At 39.7% G+C, this 21,713-nt stretch overlaps 3 protein-coding genes across 9 annotated transcripts; 1 reads left to right on the top strand and 2 right to left on the bottom strand.

Annotated features, from left to right (window-relative positions):
• Window positions 1-155: 155 nt before the first annotated feature.
• On the top strand, window positions 156-7,706 carry LOC117652018 (DNA (cytosine-5)-methyltransferase 1-like). Its single transcript, XM_034396642.1, has 26 exons — window positions 156-315; window positions 403-559; window positions 637-1,411; window positions 1,494-1,604; window positions 1,686-1,896; window positions 1,972-2,187; window positions 2,267-2,385; window positions 2,451-2,695; window positions 2,781-2,956; window positions 3,046-3,190; window positions 3,296-3,426; window positions 3,502-3,693; window positions 3,780-3,929; window positions 4,021-4,393; window positions 4,485-4,619; window positions 4,702-4,948; window positions 5,034-5,224; window positions 5,313-5,442; window positions 5,528-5,679; window positions 5,766-5,897; window positions 5,972-6,174; window positions 6,261-6,372; window positions 6,484-6,633; window positions 6,716-6,882; window positions 6,969-7,209; window positions 7,294-7,706. Exons 1-26 carry the CDS (start codon window positions 263-265, stop codon window positions 7,534-7,536), a joined length of 5,157 nt encoding a protein of 1,718 aa, XP_034252533.1. The 5' UTR covers window positions 156-262; the 3' UTR covers window positions 7,537-7,706.
• On the bottom strand, window positions 7,695-15,231 carry LOC117652019 (zinc finger protein 208-like). 7 transcript variants are annotated; one of them, XM_034396643.1, is made up of 5 exons: window positions 14,970-15,231; window positions 13,823-13,939; window positions 13,578-13,633; window positions 13,431-13,494; window positions 7,695-13,117 (listed from the first exon to the last, which is right to left on the bottom strand). In XM_034396643.1, exon 5 carries the CDS (start codon window positions 13,102-13,104, stop codon window positions 9,022-9,024), a length of 4,083 nt encoding a protein of 1,360 aa, XP_034252534.1. In that variant the 5' UTR covers window positions 13,105-13,117; window positions 13,431-13,494; window positions 13,578-13,633; window positions 13,823-13,939; window positions 14,970-15,231; the 3' UTR covers window positions 7,695-9,021. The 7 variants fall into 7 exon arrangements, with proteins under 7 accessions (XP_034252534.1, XP_034252541.1, XP_034252536.1 ...); XM_034396650.1 differs by having other exon boundaries at window positions 13,431-13,491; XM_034396645.1 differs by lacking the exon at window positions 14,970-15,231 and adding an exon at window positions 14,682-14,936.
• A 1,271-nt stretch (window positions 15,232-16,502) lies between these two features.
• Window positions 16,503-21,412, bottom strand: LOC117651767 (sorting nexin-29). The gene is made up of 14 exons (XM_034396092.1): window positions 21,215-21,412; window positions 20,603-20,863; window positions 20,393-20,525; window positions 20,126-20,303; window positions 19,906-20,046; window positions 19,547-19,827; window positions 19,288-19,469; window positions 19,081-19,207; window positions 18,851-18,989; window positions 18,578-18,770; window positions 18,320-18,494; window positions 17,825-18,241; window positions 17,604-17,743; window positions 16,503-17,525 (listed from the first exon to the last, which is right to left on the bottom strand). Exons 2-14 carry the CDS (start codon window positions 20,854-20,856, stop codon window positions 17,393-17,395), a joined length of 2,493 nt encoding a protein of 830 aa, XP_034251983.1. The 5' UTR covers window positions 20,857-20,863; window positions 21,215-21,412; the 3' UTR covers window positions 16,503-17,392.
• Window positions 21,413-21,713: the final 301 nt, after the last annotated feature.

The following is a 21,713-nucleotide window of genomic DNA, read 5'->3' as shown; positions in this document are numbered from 1 at the left end:
AAGAATGAAACGACGTCTTTTGAATTGAATTGAACACAGTTTTCTGCGCTTTATTTTCGTAAGTATAACTGTGAGACGTGAAATTCAACGGACTTTGAGTCTATTCAAACAAGTTATCTACAGGACGCAACAATCAGATGTTGGCAACAGAGCGCGGTTTCATTTCCCGCTGAAAATATCCGGGGTCTTGTAAATCGCCCGGTGTTTTCAGGCCCGTTTAATTTGCGCAAATTCAGTATTTAATCCTCATTGTGGAATTGCCATGCCTTCCGTGGCTTTACAAGAGCCACTTTGCAGTGACGACATCCAAGCAAAGTTCGTATCATAAGAAAGTTTGTGTATTTTTATTTTTTAATGAGGTTATAGTCGTGGTAGGCTTACTGTATTTGTTGACAATTTTAGGTTGGAACTGCTGCAGCAAGACCTCTCTGATGGTCAGTTGACCGAAAACGGATACTTTAAGAAGAGATGGGCATTGATCGCCCATTTAGCTCCCTCGCCTCTTTCACTGAAAGTTGAGGCACTGCAGAGCCAATTCGACACTTCAGAAATATCAGAGGTAGTATTTTGCTTTGAACCGGGACTTCTTATTAATTAAAGTTTAGACATTATTAAATATGTGCTTTTTCTTTCCAGGATGATTATGTCGCTAAATTTCGGACATTGATGAATACTATTGATGAAAGCATCATTTCAACATTAAATACTGACATGAAAACAAGTTTATCAGATGAAGAAATCACTACTACCTCCATGGAAGAAACCAGCACTGTTGATAAAGCTCTCAGAGTGCCAGAAAGTGAGGATGACATTGCCCATTCAGAACATGACGATTCTCAGCATTCCTCAGATGAACATGAAGAAAATTCATCAGAGGCAAATCCAGTGGAATCAGCCTTAGTCCAGTCATTGGTTCGAAGGGGGAGAGGACGAGGAAGAGGTAGAGGTAGAGGACGAGGGAGACCAAGAGGACGAGGCAGACCTTCTTTGCAATCGCAGGGAGAATCTAGCCAGTTGTCAACAGAAGATGACATGGAACACCATGATTTGGAGAAATCAGAGAACGATTCTGATGCTGATTCCCCACAGCAAAAAGACATGAGCGCCTCACGTGGAAGAGGTAGAGGGCGGGGGAGACCAAGAGGACGGGGCAGATCTTCATTGCCGTTGCTGGGAGAATCTAGCCAGCTGTCAGCAGAAGATGACATGGAACACCGTGATTTGGAGAAATCAGAGAATGATTCTGAAACTGATTCCCCACAGCGGAAAGTCATGTCCCCCTCACAGGGAAGAGGCAGAGGTAGAGGACGGGGAAGAGGAAGAGGACGAGGCCGTGGTAGGGGAAGACCCTCAATTGATTTAAGTGACCCATCAAAGTATGGAGCTTTATCTCATAGCAGTAGCACGCTAGGTATGATTAGAATCCATTACAATAATTGTGTGTGTTTGGCACTGCTATAAACTGTCCTGATACTGTTGAAATATGTTAACAGAAAATCCTGAAAAGGAATCCACTGACACGGCTGTATTGGAGAGATCTAACACTACCATCAGTTCAGGGGTACCTGAAAAAAGGAAAACTCGTTCATTATCATCCTCCTTAGGTTTGTTTTCTAAACAAATATAAAGGTGTAAATTTATGACAATGGAGATACCTTTGGTAACTTGTTAATGTTTGAATTCAGGTTTATTTAAAAACTCGACCCAGGATATGACTGGAAAGTCCAAGCCCATTTCCCAAGATGATGAGTTCTCAAAAAATGATGGTGCAAATGATTCTGATGACAATAGAAAAATCAAAAAAATTATGGAGCTGGAGAAAGACAACAATACGAGCTTGGAAGTTCCTTCTAAGAAAAAAGTCAAGCGTGAAAAGACTCATGATAGTTGTGACATGTATGTCTCATGTTTTCCCATTCATCACTTAATCATGCTCTCATTTTCTTTCACTAATTAACTTGAACCCTCTAGAAAAGCTGTGAAGGATTCAGTGCCAGCACCCAAGAGATGCCAAATTTGCAGACAAGTGCTTGACAGCCCTGATTTATGCATGTACGAAGGACCCCCTCGTGATGCTGTTGAGGAATTAGTTGCTCTAACTAATCCTAGTTTATCGCTTTTTAACGGAGATGAGAGCGATGTTAACGAAAGTGATGCTCGACCAGTAAATAAATTAACATGTTTCAGGTAAATTATTTATATTCTCCTTTGAACTTGGGTATCAGATGACATGTTAATTTTTAATCGTTTTACTCCACCCTCCCAGTGTTTATGACAAGGAAGGCCATCTCTGTCCCTTTGATACTGGTTTGATTGATAAAAATGTATTGCTGTATGTGTCTGGTTACATAAAAGCTGTGTATGAAGAAAGTGCAGATATAGAAGGTATGCAATAAGTTTCTTACAGTATGTTTGTTGACTTTTTGCTCAAGTTACATCTTTTGTTCCAGATGGTGTTCCTGTACAGGATTTAGGGCCTATTAATGAGTGGTTTGTAACGGGCTTTGATGGGGGCGAATCTGCCATTGTTGGTATTTCCACTGGTTATGGAGAATATTACCTAATGGAGCCATCTGAGAAGTACAAGCCGTTTATGGAGCCTGTGCGAGGGAAAATATACATGAGCAAGATTGTGATTGAGTTTTTGATTGAGGAAGCAAACCCAACTTATGAAGACCTGCTTAACAAACTTCAGGTAATTATGGAACTCCAGAAATAATTTTCTTATGTGATTGATTTTATCTTGAGATATTTGACTAAGTCACCCTATATCATTCCAGACTACAGTTCCACCAAAGGGAGTGGAATTGACTGAAGATAGTCTTCTACGTCATGCTCAGTTCATTTGTGATCAAGTTGAAAGTTTTGATTCTGCTGGAAATGATGGAGATTTGCTCATTGTTTTGCCATGCATGCGGACACTCATGAAACTTGCTGGGGTTACCCTTGGAAAAAGGTAGTGTGTCTTGTTGCTTGTTTTAACCTAATTATTTAATATTCAAAACTGCATATTAAAGCAGATTGTAATTTTTTTTCAAACTGCAGGCGAGCTATGCGCAAAGCAGAGCGCAAAAGTACAACTGAGAAAAAGCCTGTTTGGACAAAGGCTGCTACAACAGAGCTTGTCAGGAATCTTTTTGACACGTTCTTTACTGATCAACTAGATGAAGGAAATGACAAGGGAAACCAGGCAAGTGCAAACACTGTTTAAAGGCAAAATTGTTTGGCTAAAATTTTATTGTATTGTTTAATTTTGTGCAGTGGAGTAATTTTCTTCTTTTCATACAAATCTTAGGCTCCAAGACGGCAAAGATGCGGAGTTTGTGAGGCATGTCAGATGCCAGACTGTGGCTCATGTGCTGCTTGCAAAGACATGGTGAAGTTTGGTGGAAGTGGAAGAAGTAAACAAGCCTGTACTCAAAGAAGGTAGTTTTGAATTGTGATTTAAATGTCTTGTGGAGAGCAAGTTTGTTAAATTTACATGGGTTTCGGTGTCAACAGGTGCCCGAATCTGGCTGTACAAGAAGCAGATGACTCTGATCCAGAAGATGAGGATGAGTATGAGCTACTTGCCGATAATCGGAATATGAGTTGGACTGAGAAGGCTCCAACTTCTGGAGTTGCTCGAGGAAAGAGAAATGTTGAGTGGATTGGTGATTCTATTAAAGCTGATCAGACTAGGACTTTCTACAGGTATATGTTCATGTTGCTTTGTTATTTATATATTCTGTGAGGCTTCTGCAAAAGGTACTAATCTTATTTTATTATTATCTTTAAAGTCGTGTTAGAGTAGGTTCTTCTGAATTTGGACTCAATGATTGTGTCCTTGTGGAGCCAAAAGATCCCTCAGTTCCGGTTTTCATTGCTCGGGTGGCTTATATGTGGGAAAGTGTTAAAGGAGAAAAGAAGGTCCATCTTCATTGGTTTATGTAAGTTACAAGAAGAGGAAAACTGTCTTAAACATTAACTAAACAACATGTTATTAATTTTTATGATTTTTGTTTTCCTTTTTTCATACAGTCGAGGAGTGCATACAGTTCTTGGTGAAACATCAGACCCATGTGAAGTATTCCTTGCTGATGCTTGTCATGATATACCCCTCGGAGCTGTAAGTCAAGTTGCCCGAGTTATTTACAAGCCTCCATCTAGGAATAGGCATACGTGTAATGGAGACGCTGAAAAAGATGAAAATTTTACTGATGATGGGAAAAGCTTTTTTTATCAAATGTACTACAATACTCAACTGGGCAGATTCGAAGATCCACCTGCTAATCCTCCCTGTCCAAAAGATGAATCTGCTCATAAATTCTGTGTTTCATGTGAAAAACAATTCTTAAATGAAAGGAGGAGCATAATCAGAGTTGGTGAATTTAAAACTGAAGAAAATAAAGAGGTAGAGTTGCTGCCTAGTTTTGAACTTAGCAATCTTTAATTTTTAACGAAATCATAACAGAAATCTTTTTCTTTTTATTTTGCTTCTGAAGATGAGGTATGGTGTTGTGCATTGGAAGAATGAAGAATACAGAGAGGGTCAAGGTGTTTACTTGATGCCTGGCACCTTCAATTTCAAATTTTCTAATTCATCAAATTCAAAAAGAAGGCGTAAGGGGGTTGATCAGGTGAGAATGGGTGGAACTGTTGAACACAATCAGAGCTTTTATTTGAGAATATCCCATGGTTTTTATTTTTTTTTTCCCCCAGGCTGTTGATGAAGACATGTACCCAGAGTATTATCGCAAGTACTCAGATTATATTAAGGGCTCAAACGAAGAAACACCCGAACCATTCTGCATTGGCTATATCACTTCCATATTTTCACGTTCTAAAGTCTTGGGTGTTGGTGACATTTTTCTACGAGTTACTAAGTTGTATCGCCCAGAAAACACACACAAAGGAATTAGTGCTGCCTACCAACATGACTTGAACATGTTGTATTGGAGTGATGAAGGTACAAACAGTGAGATCGTGAGGTCGTTGGTATGCTTGTGTTCCTTGTCATTGTAGTAACAAAATATTTTATTCTGTCCGTTTAGAGGAAGTTGTGGACTTTTCCAAAGTTAAAGGAAAATGCTACCTGATGAACAGTGAAAATCTACAGGTCAATGAGTCTGAGTGGGTATCTGGTGGCCCGGATCGTTTCTATTTCAGCCAAGCTTACAATGCCAAGGCACAAACATTTGACGATCCCCCATCAAAGGCTGCTTGTGTGGGCTCAAAAGGAAAGGTCAGTTTGTTACTTCTCCTTCCCATGCCATAAAAATTTATAATACATTTTAATAATAACAGTTGGATTTGATTTCATTTTTTCCCAGGGAAAGGGTAAGGGTAAAGGCAAAGGAAAGATGAATGCAGTAGCAAATGACAAGGCAAACCCTCAAACCCCAGCCTGGCCATCTGTATCTCAGCGTTTGAAAACTCTTGATGTTTTTGCTGGTTGCGGAGGTAATCTTTGAAGAGCTTTGACTGAATGTAACTGTTTCTCTGCACTATGACTTTTGTAAGCTGACATCACTGGTAACTTTTGCAGGATTATCTGAAGGCCTGCACCAGGCAGGGGTTTCAGAAACTTGTTGGGCCGTAGAGAATGAGGAAGCAGCTGCTAATGCTTTCCAACTTAACAATCCCAATGCCACTGTGTTCTCTGAGGATTGTAACATGCTGCTGAGACTTGCAATGCAGGTAAAACAATTGATTTGCCTTCTAGGTTACATGATGTCTGTACTGTACTTCACTTCTTAACCCACCATTTTTCTTTTTGTATCAAGGGTCAGAAGATGACTTCCAAAAAGCAAGTTCTTCCCCAGAGAGGTGAAGTAGATCTACTTTGTGGTGGTCCTCCTTGCCAGGGTTTCAGTGGAATGAACAGATTTAATTCACGGCAGTACTCTCTTTTCAAAGTAAGTAATAACATTGTACTTATTCAAGCCAATGAAGAGGTCAAATATTCATAGGATTTTATTCATGTTTCCAGAATTCCTTGATTGTCACTTATTTATCATACTGTGACTTTTACCGTCCCCGTTTCTTTATTTTGGAAAATGTGCGTAACTTTGTTGCTTTTAAGCGAAGTATTGTCCTCAAGTTAACACTACGATGCCTAGTAAAAATGGGCTACCAATGCACTTTTGGAATATTACAAGCTGGCAATTTTGGTGTTCCCCAGACTCGTCGCAGGTAATTCAGAGCTGAGCAATGACTTCTAGTTTTTTCTCTTTGAAATTGTGTGCTAATGTACTTATAAAAAAAATTACCATTTAAAGGGCTATTATAATTGCTGCTGCCCCTGGAGAAATATTACCACAGTTACCAGCTCCTTTGCATGTGTTCAATCCCCGTGCGTGCAGACTCTCTGTTGTTGTAGATGATAAGAAGGTAAGCAGTGGCTTTGATACCTTCCCCCTGGCTCTTCACCGTTCACAGCTGTTCTGATTAAAAGCACACTGTTAAATTATCAATAACTCTGAAGGAAATGTTGCTTTTCAGTTCAAACCATCATGTCCTTGGGTTGGATGTGCTCCTCTACGAACTATCACTGTGCGTGATGCTATGTCTGACTTGCCTGAAATACTCAATGGTCATAGCAAAGAAGAAATGCCTTATGGAGGAGAGGCACTTTCAGATTTCCAGCGGAAGGTAGTTTACCATGACACTTTTTAACGCTAACCTCACCATGCAACCAATTCTAGACATTGATAATCCTTTTTACTCCCTTCAGATTCGAGCCCAACAGTATCAACCCATTCTGCGTGACCACATTTGCAAAGACATGGCGCCTCTTGTGGAAGCTCGCATTGCTAATATCCCGACAGCATCTGGCTCAGACTGGAGAGACCTTCCAAATTTTGACATTCTCCTAAAGGATGGAAAAACAGCTCATAAATTGTATGAAGCCACACTAAGTGCTCGCACAGATTCTTTTATAAATCTCATTTCACCTCTGTTCCTATGAAATATTTTGCTTTTTCCAGGGTTTACACTCATCATGACAAGAAAAATGGCAAATCCTCATCGGGTGCATACAGGGGAGTGTGCTCTTGTGCCGAAGGCAAAGCTTGTGATCCTTTGGACCGTCAGTACAACACACTTATTCCATGGTGCCTACCTCACACTGGAAACAGGCACAACCATTGGGCTGGGCTTTACGGCCGACTAGAATGGGATGGATTCTTCTCAACCACTGTCACTAATCCTGAACCCATGGGCAAGCAGGTAATAAAATGTCAAGTACCTTCTCACAACTTTTTGACTGTAGTAAATTAAATTAATCCTCTTTTCCCATCATTTCTGCTGCAGGGAAGGGTGTTGCATCCAGAACAGACAAGAGTTGTTAGTGTAAGGGAATGTGCTCGCTCTCAGGGATTTCCTGATAAATATCGCTTCTATGGTACTATCCTTGATAAGCATAGACAAGTTGGAAACGCTGTTCCACCTCCTATGGGTCGTGCTATAGGAATGGAAATCTTGAAAAGTGTTGCACTTAAACAGGAAACTGTGTTACCCCATGAAGATGAAAAGGATACTTCCCCTAGTACCTGAATATATTTATTTAATTTTTGATCAAAGTTTCTCAACAATATTAATTGAATTGGTGTAATGAAGTGAAGCTGCCAAGCTGATTTATTTGAATGTGACTTAATTTTAAAGTTTTATGATGTATGAAAATCATGGACATGGTTTCTTAATAAAACGCCAGATAAGTTCTGCAATTTTATTTGTACCTAACTTAAAACTTACAAATCAGATCATTTGCCTGAGCAACTTTATTCATTAATCAGACTTGCTTTCTAAAATTTTGAACAAAGAAAACTACAATGGCATGATGTCCGATTACTGGGTTGACACTTTGAAAATCAACTACAAAACAATATTAGTAAAGAATTGTAAAATTACAATACTGGTAACAAAAGGGACAGAATCCACAAAATTATCAGCTACAAAATCACAATATACCTAAAATATACAGCATTGACATTGTCACTGCCTCAATCTAAGCTTTTGTTAAAATCCAAAACAGGGTTCTGATCCAACACCTAATGGTGATTCGCCACAAGATTTTAAAATTGGGAAAATAGCCTCATACAGAAGCAGTTACATACAAAGCAGCACTGTTCAGTTCTGTGTCACAAAGTGAACTGGTTACACAGGCATTACTCCAAAATAATTCAGTGATGATCACCACAAAGATCTATCCATCTCCCAAAGCTAAATTCAGCAAATGAACAGAAGGTTAACCAGGTCACTGGCACAGCCATGACACTTGAAAGACTATACAACAAAAGTTTAAAAACAAGAAATACTTTTAGAAAAAGAAAGTGACATTGGAGTGATGCTACTTTACACAAAAATGGAACACTTTATAGTCAGAGTAATGTTTAAGGCCTCTACAACAATAATAATGATGAGAACATAACTAATCAAAGGGAATCAGAATCAACAAGTGGCATTAATAGGTATGTTAAATAGGAACTATACATTTCTGCATCAGACTAAAACTGATAACTTTCAATTCAATTACAACAGACATGATGAATACATAGTTTTAATACAAAATGAAAAATGCATTGAAAAAAGAAAAGTATACTAGGTCTGTACAAAACCATTCATGTGCCATAACTCATGCAGAGCAAGATTTTCTGATCAAACAGAAATCATTGTACATGTGAAGTTTCCAGAAAGGATATTTATGCACAGAATTCATTACAAAATAAAGCAGAACAGACCTTAGTTTAAGAGGTCATTTCACATTCACTGGAACTGTTCCTTACAATATAAATCATATTAAAGAATACTCACTTAAACAATACAAAACCTATGAAGTACAACCTTTCATATGAGCACTGAATCAGAAAAGAATGCATCTGATCAAGCAACCAGTACGTCAGAATGCAGTTAAAAATAAAATAACAGGACAATTCCTTCAAAACAAGGAAAATCATAAAAAGAAAAAATAATGGGTAAGAAATTACACTTTTAAAAAAATCTTAGTCTATAAAGAGAGAGAGAGAATGGTAGCTGTAGACCTCATTCCACACTGTGACCTTGCAAATTGAGTTGATGTGGACCAGGTATCATGTCAAACAAACTATCACCAAGAGTAACAGGACTATCATCACTATAATTACTTAAAGGACTATTAATATTAACATCACCATCCAAACGAATGCAGTTTTTCATGTGCTCCTTTAGCTTGTCTTTCCTAGTAAGTCTTTTATGACACTTTGGACATTCAAATTGTCGATGGTTGCCTTCATGTCTTGCTCGTATGTGGCGCCTCAAATGCTCACTTTGCCTGAAAGCTTGAGGACACATTGGGCATAGATGAGGTTTCTGGTTGAGATGTACCATCATGTGCTTGTCCAGGCGAGAGCAAATCTTCTTGCAAACTTCGCAACGACCCGACCGAGGGTACTTCCTCAATTCTGCATTTGCGGCTTGAATATGAGCCCTGGAGTGTTCAGACACGCGATAGTAGGATGGAGGATGGGCGCGTCCATTGGAATTTTTCGGACTCAATCCAAACTTGGCTGTAGAGACATTTGCAACAGAGAATACAGTCTTGCTGCTTGGCGGTGATGTAATTGCAAATGATCTTGCTTGAGAAACAGGGAAAGCAGATGTCAGAGATAAGAAACCTGCAGAAGTATGAATTGGTCTCTCATCAGGAGACACAGCACGGTTTAGAGTAGGCACAGGTCTGATGGGTCTGATGATAGCAGGTCCAGTTCTAATAAGAGATGGTACTGGCCTATTGACCGTTAGATTAATAGGAACCCCAGATCTATGGATAGATAATTCAGTTCTGTGGATAGGAGCGGAAGTTCTAATCATAGGAGCAGCAGTCCTAACCATTGGTGGAGCAGTCCTAATCATAGGAGCAGAAGTTCTAATCATTGGAGGAGCAGTTCTAATCATAGGAGCGGCAGTTCTGATCATAGGAGCAGCAGCTCTAATCATAGGCGGTGGAGATCGATTGACATTCTCAGGCGCTTTATTAGCAATTGGTGAAGGTTTGAGAATGGCTGGCTTAGATTTGTACACAGCATGATTGGCCTGTCTATAGACAGCAGGCAAGTTTGTTGAAGATTTCTTCTCCGTCTTAAAGTTTTTCTCCGTCTTGAAGTTCTTCTCCGTCTTAAAGTTCTTCTCCGTCTTAATGTTTTTCTCCGTCTTAATATTTTTCTCCGTCTTTATGCTTTTTTCCACCTTTATGCTTTTGGAAGGTTTGAATTCATCACGTTCACTAATTGGTTGGGAGGTTGCATGGGGAGTCCACCTCAGCTTCCTATCCACATCAGGTTCAGCTGCTTCTAAATTGGCAATAGTCGACTCTATAGTTATGGGGCTTCTGGCACATGCAGCTTTTTTGCTAACACCCGATTCTCCAATAATTGTATTCAAAGAACTCCAATTCTTGAGAATGCCATGTCTCTGTGCATGGTTCTCATAGTTTTCACGCAAAAAGAAGCGCTTTCCGCAATCAGCACACTTAAAAGGCTTATGTCCTGTGTGACCTTTAAGATGAAGTTTAAACTCTTTTGGGTCTTTGAACAGCTTTCCACACTTCAGTACGGGACAGGTCAGATTATTTCGTTGATAAATATGCTCTTTAATGTGAAGAAGCATCTTTTCAACTCCAACAACTTTTTTGTCACACTCAGAACAAGTCAAGGAGCACTGTAAATCTTCATCTTCCTCGAATACGACTTTGATTTTCAGTGTTTCTTTCTCCGTTGACCTTTCTGATCCAGACCTAGCCAGACATTCTTCCTTGGAATGAACTTTAGCCTTCAATGCAGTTTCGAACTTTTCTTCACAGCTCACACATTGATAGTTCCAGATTTCATCTGACGGACTTGAGTTGTCCACTTCACTTAAAATCTGCAACGCTTCTATATCATCAGCTTCCAAATTTAATGCATGCATGTCGGGATCTTCTTTGGGGACTGCTTTCTCAAACTTTTGATTGACCCACCTACTTGAAAGCTGTGAGAATCCAGAGTCATCTTTATCTCTTTCCCCTGAAGCAGTGTCCTTAGATGAAACACCATCAGAATCCACTTCAGCTGAACTACTATCACTTCCTTCTTTGGGAAGGTAATACTGCACTGGTTCTTCATTACACTGAGACAAAAGATGAACTTTTAGCCTTTTCAATGACGATGTATTTTTTCTACACCGAAAGCACTTGAACTGGGTCTTAGCAGCAGCAATGCATTTGTTATTTGCACAGTGATCCTTTAAATCTTTGAAGCTTGAAAATGATTTGCCGCATCTTGTACAATCTTGAGGAATGGTTCCAGCAACATGATAATACAAATGCCTTTTCAGGGAAGTCATTTTGGTGAAATCTTTACCACAAAACCGACACTCACACAGCTTAACACCAGTGTGATCCATTAGATGCTCATGAAGTTTTTCTTCAGAATCATAGTACAGTTCACATCTATGACACTTGTACTGCACTTCATACACACCATCAGGCTTCTCTATGGAGGGTACTGGATCTCGTTTATCAGATTTCTTGCCTTCTCGCCCTAAAACACAGTTGGGTTTATTTTTATCAGGAGAGATAAATGCAGCAGACTTGGATTTGAAATTTTTATCACCATTGCAGGTTAGTGCTACATTTTCATTTTCGTTTACAACTTCTTCTTTGATTACCACAGTAACCATACCATTTTCATTGGTTTCTGGCAATAACTGAAGAGGAGATGATTTAGTTGAAAACAAATCACTATTTTGCTGACAAAGTGTTGGTAACATGGCCTTCGAATGAGGGCTAAGTACTTTATTATGTGGTGCACCATTTCTTAAAGGTGACAAGTTCTTCGCATTGCTTATATTTGTCAGCTCCGTGCCAGTATCCTCCATGTTTGAAGATGAATTTGATGACGATGAGCTGTCATTTTCTATTGCCGCCAGTACTCCAATGTAAGCGGGTACTTCTGGTGACATGCCTGACAGAGGAACATCGTAGTCTAGATTGGACAAATCTCTTGATTCGGCGGAGGTATCTGAACTTGGTGACAATGCTGGGGAAAGAGTGTTAATCCTAGTTTGAGAGGGTACTCTCTCTTTGATTGAAGAAATGCTAGTGGGTGTTTGCTCATTGTCAGAGGATACATCTTCTTCTTTGATTTCAACAACTGGGTTTTCAACCATGGCAGCTTTAAGATGAAAACCCTTATTCTTTGCAGGGGATTTCCTCTTAGGTGATATTGACTTTTCTTTCTGGGCTGGAGATTTTCCTTTAGATGGTGGAGATTTGTCATCCTGTCTTCCCTTCTCCTTGAAGGTTTCTTTAGTTGGGGTAGTCCTTTCGTCTTCTTTTTCCAGTTTGATTTTTTTCCGTAGAGGCTCATCTCCATCTTTCTCATGGCAGTTTTCAACATAAAACAACATATCAATTCGATCAATTTCCTCTTGTGACATAACACTACTGTGAGTTCTCATATGCTTCTTTAAAGCCGATGATTGTGTGAATTGCTTGTCACATTCAGAGCATTTGTAAGGTTTTTCATCAGGGTGCGTTTTCAACAAATGCATGGTGAGATTTGACAGTTCTGTAAATTTCCTTCGACATATGGGGCACTCAAAATATCTGCTTGCAATGTGAGTTCTTGAGTGTCCTGTCAGATGCTGCAGTAGAGCGAATGTTTTACCACATTCCTGGCATTTATGTGGCTTGTTAGGGATACTCGCAATTGAAATTTCGTGAGTTTTGACATGCAGGTTAAAATAAAAAGCTCTTGTAAATTGCTTTCCACAAACTCTACACAACAAAGGTTTCCCAGGTTCTTCTGTGATGTCATCTCCTTGGCTGCTCGACTTGTCACTACCCTCTTCATTTTCTGACTTGATATCATCCAAAATATCTACATCAGATTTCTCATATTCATCATCACTAATTTCTTCTGTCTTGATGACCACTCCTTCATCCCCATTCATTGCGACATAAGAGGTTGGTTCCTCTTCCTCTTCGCTTTTAATGTAGATTCCTTCAGGAAACAGTCTAGTTCCCTCACCCAACACATTGCTGTGACCATTTTCACCTTTCGATAGAAACCCATTCTCATGGGGAATAGTTTTGCCTACTGGTGCCATGCTTCACACACATCTATGAAAAAGAAAAGGAGAAAACATGGATTAGATATAATTCAAATTAAGAAAATTATTAAGAGCTTTACACATTGCAAGCCTAAGAAAGGAAAATAAGGGAAAATGATAATTGTGCTCTTAACATATAGTATGCACAACAATCAGTAAAATAATTGGAGAAATACACAGCCTCAAAAAGATATGCTTTCTATAGTGATTGCAATCAGATCTACATAGGTCAATGTTCTGATGAAACAATCACACTGAATGAACTACGATGATTTATTTAACAAAAATGGCTGGTCCTGGTGTTCAAGAAAAATGTAACTTACATGAATAAAAATTAAGGTTGATAGACTGTTTAGGAGCATAAGCAGCATGAAAAAGTGCAGACTTCTGAAAAAAAAGAGAGAAGAGCACATTAAAATGAATCCATAAAGATTAAAAGAAACAACTGACTACACTGTGGAGATACTCACATCAATTCAGCTCATGAACTAAAAACTTTAAAGTGATTCTAATCCACTAAATAATCCTGAAAAGAACAACAATTTTTAGTCCAGAACACACGGCACAACACAAATATGTGTATGTAAGGGAAACAGAAGTGACGACTATTTAATCACTGTCAATAGTGTATATTAGAGACATAAGGTGATGAATATGCCTTCCCACATACTGAGAAAATAAAAGTAAAAGTGGTGTACTTGAGAGATTATATTACCTAGTGTTTCGAGTTGTAGTTGATGAGTGAATCATGATGAGCTCTAGTCCTTGCAGAAAGTGAGCGATTTCTCCGATCAAGATAATTTGAAGAACTTCCTGCAGTCCAATTCTGGTTCTGAAAAAAGACAGAAAACTATCAAAATGTGGGAAACAAAGTCAACAAATCTAACCTCATTAAAATCAGACAAGACAATAGGATGAAGTAACCTAACAAACAAGCATTGTTATTTTTTTTCACACAGAAGCTTGGCATTTGGCATTATGAAATGGAAGTGGCCAGTTTGAAATATTAATAATAAAAGGAATCATAAAAACAAGAAATGGCAGTATCAAATTATTGTTTAAAAAATACTGTTAAGGTATTTCTAGGTGTGATGAGTTGAGGTCCGTCTAGTTACTTCATTACAGTGAAGCAGATGACAAAGAATTGAGAACAAAATAAATCTCAGAAGGAGACAGAGAGATGTCCGACTACAATCAAAGCAAAAACTCAAGGAGACACCACAAATCGCAATCGAACTTTGCATGCCTAAAAACAGCCTGCCATACACAAAACACAAGCAGATCAACCCTATTCCCCCGTCTCGCAGAAAGCCTCCAAAAGAAAATTCCAAAGCCTCTTATCACCAGAAAACTAGTTAAAAAGATGCGCCAAGGTTCAAATTAGTCACCGCGGCATCTGTTTGATTCAAAGGTAATGAAAAACGGAACGATTTCATTACTTAGCACGAAACGGCAGGCAGCAACAAAAAATCTCACAACAAGCACTGGTTGTGTAGGGTTTTACAAAGGCATCTACGGCATAACACTATGCCGGCGTTTGTGTTCCTCGAAGCAACTGAGAAGTAAACACGTACACATTCCCCGAAAAGCTACAACAACTCGATCGCTTCTGCTGTAAATTCCCGGACTCGGACGGCAAGTGCGGACGATAACCTAACCTCCACTCACTTCCCTTGGCCTACGCTTCACACAATGGGCAGGGCGGTACTGGCGGGATTCCGTTCCGAGGCCGCAGCAGCGGTAACAACGCCCGGCACCGGGACCTGCGAGGCACATTCGCCAAAGCGGACGTCGGGGGCTGCAGAGCGACTACCCTACGTCCCCAGAACGACGCTAGAAGAGGAAATATTGGGCAAACTCACCCCTGGGGCAGCGCACAGCGCACACGCTCAAGGGAACGGGTTAGACAACAAGTGGGCAGCTCGGACAATCACGAAAACGCACGCCCAGAGCAGCGTGCTGTGACCGTCGATCCCCGAGACGGTACTTTCGGCGAGTACTCGGCTAAGTTGAAGGTATTTGGCACAAAAGCGCAGGACACAGTTACAGGTACGTAAAAGCTTGGCATCCCCAAGCACCCACTAGAAGCGCTGAGGATACGTTTCCGGTTGCGGTGCGGCCGTCCGGCGCTGCCAACCGCCGCCAACCACCGCCCGTGCCCGCTTTTCGTTTCCAGTTCGCTGTTTCGCGCGCCCTCAAATTTTCCGGCAGTTTAGTCCACCTTTCCTCGCGCGCCTTTCCCCCCGAGCACGAACCGGGACGGGCGCGGCAGATTTGGCAGTGTGCAGGCGGCGGGGCGCGTTGCGCAATTGCCGCTCAGTACTTGGTAGCGTGTGGCTTTGGACTTCCCGGGGCGTCACTACCTCTGTGGCGCGGAAACCAGATCGGAGAGCGGAGAGCGGCCAAAGCTCGGACTGCAAGCCACTGTAAGGCAAGCCGAGTGTCAGCCATCGAGTCAAGGGTCCGAGGGATGCAATCCATACATTGGGAAAGAGGTTCCGAGCGCCATTTTACGGCCGCTAGTTTCCCCCACGGCACTGCTGGCAGCCTACACACCAGGCTTATTGAACACCAGTCAAGGTCATTCAAGGAGAGGGAAGGCCAGATGTGTTTGAATTTCTTTGAGTCAATATCACCCTTCGCGGCTCGAGACTTCGCTAAAGAGGAAAGGACAGAGGTGCCAAGAAAAGATAATCTAAACGCAGTTGTTTTTCTTTTTCTTTATTGCAAGTCGTGCTACAACACCAATTGTTCTGAAAAGTAATAATGACAACAGGACAAAAAATATGTGAATAATACCTTCTTAGAAAAGTAGGAAACAAACCATGAAAAATATGTTCATATTGAACAAGAAAGCAAATGTAAGCATAGCACATGACAATAATAACATTACATCAAAACAATATAACAACAAAATTAATTGTATCACAAAGGGACCCAGCTCTCTCTTAACTGAGTAATACCTTGCTGGACATTCAAACAAAAACCAACTTAATAAAATTAACAAAGGAAAAGAGGAAAAGCATTAAAATGGGCAATTAATAATTGAACCATTGACTGACTTTGACCATGATTGGGTCAAGTTTTTGTCTGTTTTGGAATGCAATTAAAAAACTGTCTTTTCAAAACAAATTACAGTTTACACACTGGGAGCTGGAGAACTCAAACACAATGGACAATTAAGGAATGCACAATAAATCAACAACTAGTTGAAAACTACATTACACAACAATACCTTCTAATATCAATCACAAATCAAACCAATTACACCTGTTAAATGTGTTCTCACTAACACATGCAAATGATTGGTGTGGTGACTAAAACAATCAACCAATGACCGGTTTCTAAAAAATATTCATTCAAATATTACTACAAAGTTCCAGGTTTAAGGTTGCTAAAACATTATCAGATCTTAAGGTCTTTAGAATTTTTCTCTGAGAAGTTAAGTGATTGGTGGATGCATGAATAGCAATTACACTTGAAGTTTTGAGTATTTTCTACAATAAGCTCCTGAACATTGACAAAACAGTTTAAAACAGATGAGGCAATCATTTTTAAAACCAAGACAAAGATCATGTATAAAATCAACAGTGTGAAATATAAAATAGGAACAAGCCATAACCACAATAACATATTTGTTTTTGAAGACTTGAGAGAGTTGCTTCAGTGAAAATGTTCTGTGTGATGACTAAGGATGTAATACCTACAGCTGGAATTGGCACTTCCTATCACAAGACACCTCAACTATTACTACAATAATTGACATAAAATTTATCATCCTTTTGAAAACTTTCAGAATATCAACATGTGAAAAAGAAGGATAAACCTTAATGGTAAGCTAGTTCCAGGTAAATAAATTCATAAATATGAATTCAACAACGATTGTTGGATTCTTTAGTACATATAACAATAAGTTTGGTTCAAGGTAAAAAAACTACCACTCAGGGAACTAGCAAACTACATAACATACACGATAATTTTTTTTTTTAATGGAACTTGCAGGGGAGCTGCAGAAAACTAGGTGTCAGTGTCACCAACAAATAGAAGTGCTCCCACAGATGAAATGACAGGTAGAGTCAAGGACAATAACGATAGGAGGCTTCTCCATGGCTCCCCCTTGAAGCTTAAATCCAAAGCCTACTTCATTTCATTCCAGAAACATTATGGATACATTAATACCTATTTGTATTGATCAGTGTTACATGGATACACAAATGACGTTATCAAGGAAGGAAAGTGTGGAGGACGGAACACGGCCCTTGAGCAAGTTATTTCAAAAACTGAATTACAGACCAGTGTACTGAGGAGCTGAGCCACCAGGCTGAATTTCAGGATTCACTCGTGTAAGTCGAGTAAAGGGATTTCGGGAACTCGTTCGTTTTCTGCGTGTCCTATCATCACCCCCATTACACATTTCTCTGAAAATGAACATAATTTGTTAGAAGAGCTAAAGGTAGACATTTTAAAAAATTAGAATAAAAAAAATTGGCACCTACCCAAAAAATGGAATCATTTGCACTAAAATTTCCTTATCAGGAGAAGAGGCAAGATCAGCATTAGACTGAATTAAATGATTCATAACACATCTCAAATAATGTTGAAGTCTTTTACGCCGTTCCTCTACAAAACGAGCGTCCTGTAATTCCAAAAGAATCATTTTAATCTCATCATTATTTAAGTTATTGTTACAAATATAGTAAGATATGAAATTACATACCTTATTTCCCAAGGCCTTTTTGGGAGGGAAATCAAAAGTTCCGACCACAGCATCTTGCTTTTTCAAGTCCTTATGAAGGGCATAAAACTGGGCATAGCGACGATATATATTCCATTCATCATCTCTTATTCTTATAAACACTTGATAAACATGATGAACATCAGACGAGCCTCCAGTCAAGAAAGCCGAAGGTACCCATATATTGACCAATGCACGTGCTGCGGTGCAAATCGAGCCTCCATCATAATCACTTGTTACACTGTGGGCATCATCATCAGAGGTTGCTGGTTCATCTGGCAAGGGGCCTCGTAAATCAACAAGTTCATCTCTCAGCCTGCGTAACACAGCTTCTTTGGCTTGAAGGGCACGATGAAGTCGTTCATTGAATTCCATTAACTCACCATGCATTTCAGCAACCTGAAAGATTCAAGGCTTGTGAGCGATGTACATAAGAAGTAATGTACCAAGTAGAAGCATGCCTTGGAAACCTCGTACCTGAATGAGTTTTTTTTCATATTCACGAGCTTCTGAGTGATAATCTGGAGGATCCCCAACCAATTGCCCTCCAGCCAATTGACTTAACATTTCATGTGCCTGAGCACCATCCCTACGCAACATCTGAACGGCACCCACATATTTTCTTAACTGGTGCTTCAATAATTCATTTTCCCTGTGATGTTAAGAAAGGATATTATTATTAAATGTAAAAAATGGGACACCGCTCTCTCATAAAATGTAGAAGGGATTAAATACCTGTTTAAAGATTGTAAACGATTTTCAACACGTTCCATTTTTTCAGAATGGACTCTAGATGCTTCAGCTATTTCTGCCTGAAGTGTATTAACCTTTTCTTGGCTTTCCTCCATCACTCTTCTCAAATGACGATTTTCTTTTTGTAACTCTTCCTTGCGGGTAAGGACAGCAAGAAGTGCATCTCGTACTTCACCTGCACATGAAGAGATAAATTTGAAGGTTCAGGTTGAGGATGGGTAATAAAATAAATAAAATACATAGGACTGGACGAACCATTGACATGGGCAGGAAGTTCCACTTTACTCTTTGTCCGAGCACTGCTTGAGGGCTGTTCAGGGGGATTATAGTCTAATGTAGTGTTCTGAAGTAATTTCTGTGTTGCAATGAGGGCTGCAGCAGCACAGTCTGTATCCTAGAAACATAAAAAAATTAATTTTATTATTGTATTTAAAATTAAACATTCTAATTTTTTCAATGTATTAGTGGTACTGCAGTTTTCAAACCTCAGAATAGCTTGGAACTGAGAGTGAATCTTCTTCCGAATGGGCCTCCTCATTCATAGACACTGGTATTAATTCACCAACATTTAAATTGTTCACTGGAGTCAAGGTCTGGAGCTGCTCAGTTATCCTGCAAAATCAATAATTTGATCATTAATTTATTTCTTCTTTTCCTCTTCTGAAAATCTCCCAAGCATCTCCCAAACCTACCTTGATATGTGTCCAGATTTGCTCTTAATTGTTACATCTCCTTCTTCATCAGAGCATTGCATTTCTACTTTTACAACAGGAGGAGAGGGATTTATTGTAGGAGTATTCAAAATCTGTTCAACAGATGTTTGTTCTGTAACAGGCTTCTCAGGACCGTTTTCGGTCAAGCCACTCCCAAGGTCCTTAAAATAAAAGATTATTATTATTAAAAACAAGCCTCGATTCATTGACAAATAAACTTTTATCAAAAATATGTTACCTCAACTTGTTCATTTGTTTTTATGATTCCAGCAGATGTGAAAGAACCACTGCCACCTTTTTGATCAGAGTCAGTAACAGGAACAGTGACTGGTGAACTTAAACATGTAGCAGGTGCACTGTTAAAATCAAAAGGCCTCATATTGGCCTTTATACTCTGTGAGACAGTGTCATCATCATCGAAAGAAATAATATTAGCAGGGCCTTTCCTCCTTCTCCGGCTGTCAGTTTTCTTTTTATTGCCACTGCTTCCCATACTGCCACTTCCAGAGCTACTGTTGTCTGAAAACATGAGTCATACGTTTAGAAAAGATAACAATAAGATTACACAAAACAATCAAACCACTGGGAAAAATTTACCATTTTGGACATCAGCAATTATTATTGGTTCCGATCTTGATAGGGAAGGATCAGAAGAACTATTGTTTGGACCCTTAGAAGGTCCCCACTGATTCAACTCTATTTTATCAATACTAATAGCAAATAAAATAGGTCCTAAGCCTAAAAAATATGTTTTGAAAGTTAAAACAACATCATAGTTTGATATCTAACAAATTGAAATATTGGCAAGTTGTACCACCTCTGGCCATAGTTGGAAGGTTGCTGGATAATTCTTGGTCCAATAACAATGACCAGTCTTCATAATACTGTGACATTTGTTGAGGATTCCCAAGTAAGCAATGTAAATACCGTTCTAGTGAATGCTCATTCAGAGATGACCTAAGCCAAGCTCTACCTCTTCCAATATCAGTCCACACCTGAAAAGTTATATCATTACTCATCAATCAATACGCTTTTGCATTGTTAAATATATTTAAAAAAATGGTTATATGGAAAAGAAACAAACCTGCTTGAGAAGAAGATAGCGTTCATACTCATGTTTGGTCAGGTGCTCAGCTACATAATGCCAAAAAGATACATGACTGCTGGTTTCAGTCCGGTTCAGCAATAAGCTGGTAGAAACAATTTCTGTCATTTGCCTAAATAAAAGAAAGTTTTTAACATAGATTGCACAGCCCATACTCAGAGACGATGTATCATCATTGACAAGACTTACTTAAATGCAGAGCTGGATTTATTCAGTGGTTTGACTCGTAATCCATGAGATAGAGCGGCTTCCAGTCGACTGCATAGGGCAGCGACATGCGGATCTGACTCAGTAGCAAGTTCCGCTCGCCCCCCAAATCGAACTTGACATTTCTTGACAGCATCATGTAAATCTGACATCAACTGTTCTCGTTCTTTTGAATGAAAACCACCACTACCTGATGCCTGAGAGCCACCAGACACAGCCATCACTGTTGACATCATGTTACAGCTGAAACATATGGAACCACATGGTCAATTTAGGCAGCTTTAACAGGCAACAAAGATCAAGAGAAAGGAATCGAAGTATGGCAATGCCTCACTATGGGAACTAAGGTCATTCTAACCTATGAATGGAGACCTTGTACAATGTTGGAGGGAGACAGTGAATATTTTAACAACAAATTTAACCACAATATTATAGAACATGGCCATCATTCACAAGACTCACATTTCAATCACATTTTCAAAAATTATAATAAGTATAATGACTGGGTTCTGATCAGCACGATTTTCTTGAAAGAATCTTCAAAAGATGTAAAACAACTGTAATGGTGACAAATAACTTTCTGGCAAAACTTACATGGCTCATTGTAAAAGCATGATGAATGGAAAGTTTCCTTCTAGTTTCAGCTAATGCAAGACAGAAAAGAATGTACTGCCATCGGAACTACTGTCCATGGGTTTCCTCCCACTGTTTTGCTATGTTGTTTTTGGTTGAGGTTGTGTGAGATGTACACACACTACGTGATATGATAGTGTTTGGGGTGAGGGGGGTAGGGGGAGGGGACGGCAGCCATGAACCATGGACGCGCGAGGAGGGAAGCGTTCGGACGTCATGGAAGTGAAACCAGAGAACGGCCAAAAGACGCGCGGGTCCTGATTGGTCGACGGCCAGGGAAGTCAACCAATCAGCGGCGCGCTCTTTTTGGCGCGATCTTTCGGTGCTGGTATGCAGGCGTGCCGAAGCGTTGCCTACCTGTCTGGCGCCAAGAACGGGCAACACGGGCAACGGGCGAGGAAGACAGCGACAGCGACAGCTCAGCAAGCAGAATGACTTCGAGAGGCGCATTCGACGCTCA

The sequence above is a fragment of the Thrips palmi genome, unplaced genomic scaffold, assembly GCF_012932325.1.
Source record: "Thrips palmi isolate BJ-2018 unplaced genomic scaffold, TpBJ-2018v1 HiC_scaffold_6, whole genome shotgun sequence".
In the NCBI taxonomy this organism is placed as follows: Eukaryota; Metazoa; Arthropoda; class Insecta; order Thysanoptera; family Thripidae; genus Thrips; species Thrips palmi.
Note: the sequence above shows the minus strand (reverse complement) of the source record. Positions and strands in the feature narration are given on the sequence as shown.

What these genes read in the sequence shown, in the direction of transcription:
- LOC117652018 (XM_034396642.1), top strand. Translation starts at nt 263, where the DNA reads ATGCCTTCCGTGGCTTTACAAGAGCCACTTTGCAGTGACGACATCCAA. An exon ending in GGAAAAACAGCTCATAAATT is followed by an intron (nt 6,883 to 6,968) that starts GTATGAAGCCAC and finishes TGCTTTTTCCAG; the next exon opens with GGTTTACACTCATCATGACA. An exon ending in CTGAACCCATGGGCAAGCAG is followed by an intron (nt 7,210 to 7,293) that starts GTAATAAAATGT and finishes TTTCTGCTGCAG; the next exon opens with GGAAGGGTGTTGCATCCAGA.
- LOC117652019 (XM_034396643.1), bottom strand. Translation starts at nt 13,104, where the DNA reads ATGGCACCAGTAGGCAAAACTATTCCCCATGAGAATGGGTTTCTATCG.
- LOC117651767 (XM_034396092.1), bottom strand. Translation starts at nt 20,856, where the DNA reads ATGATGTCAACAGTGATGGCTGTGTCTGGTGGCTCTCAGGCATCAGGT. An exon ending in AAATCCAGCTCTGCATTTAA is followed by an intron (nt 20,526 to 20,602) that starts GTAAGTCTTGTC and finishes TCTTTTATTTAG; the next exon opens with GCAAATGACAGAAATTGTTT. An exon ending in CCTTCCAACTATGGCCAGAG is followed by an intron (nt 20,047 to 20,125) that starts GTGGTACAACTT and finishes CATATTTTTTAG; the next exon opens with GCTTAGGACCTATTTTATTT.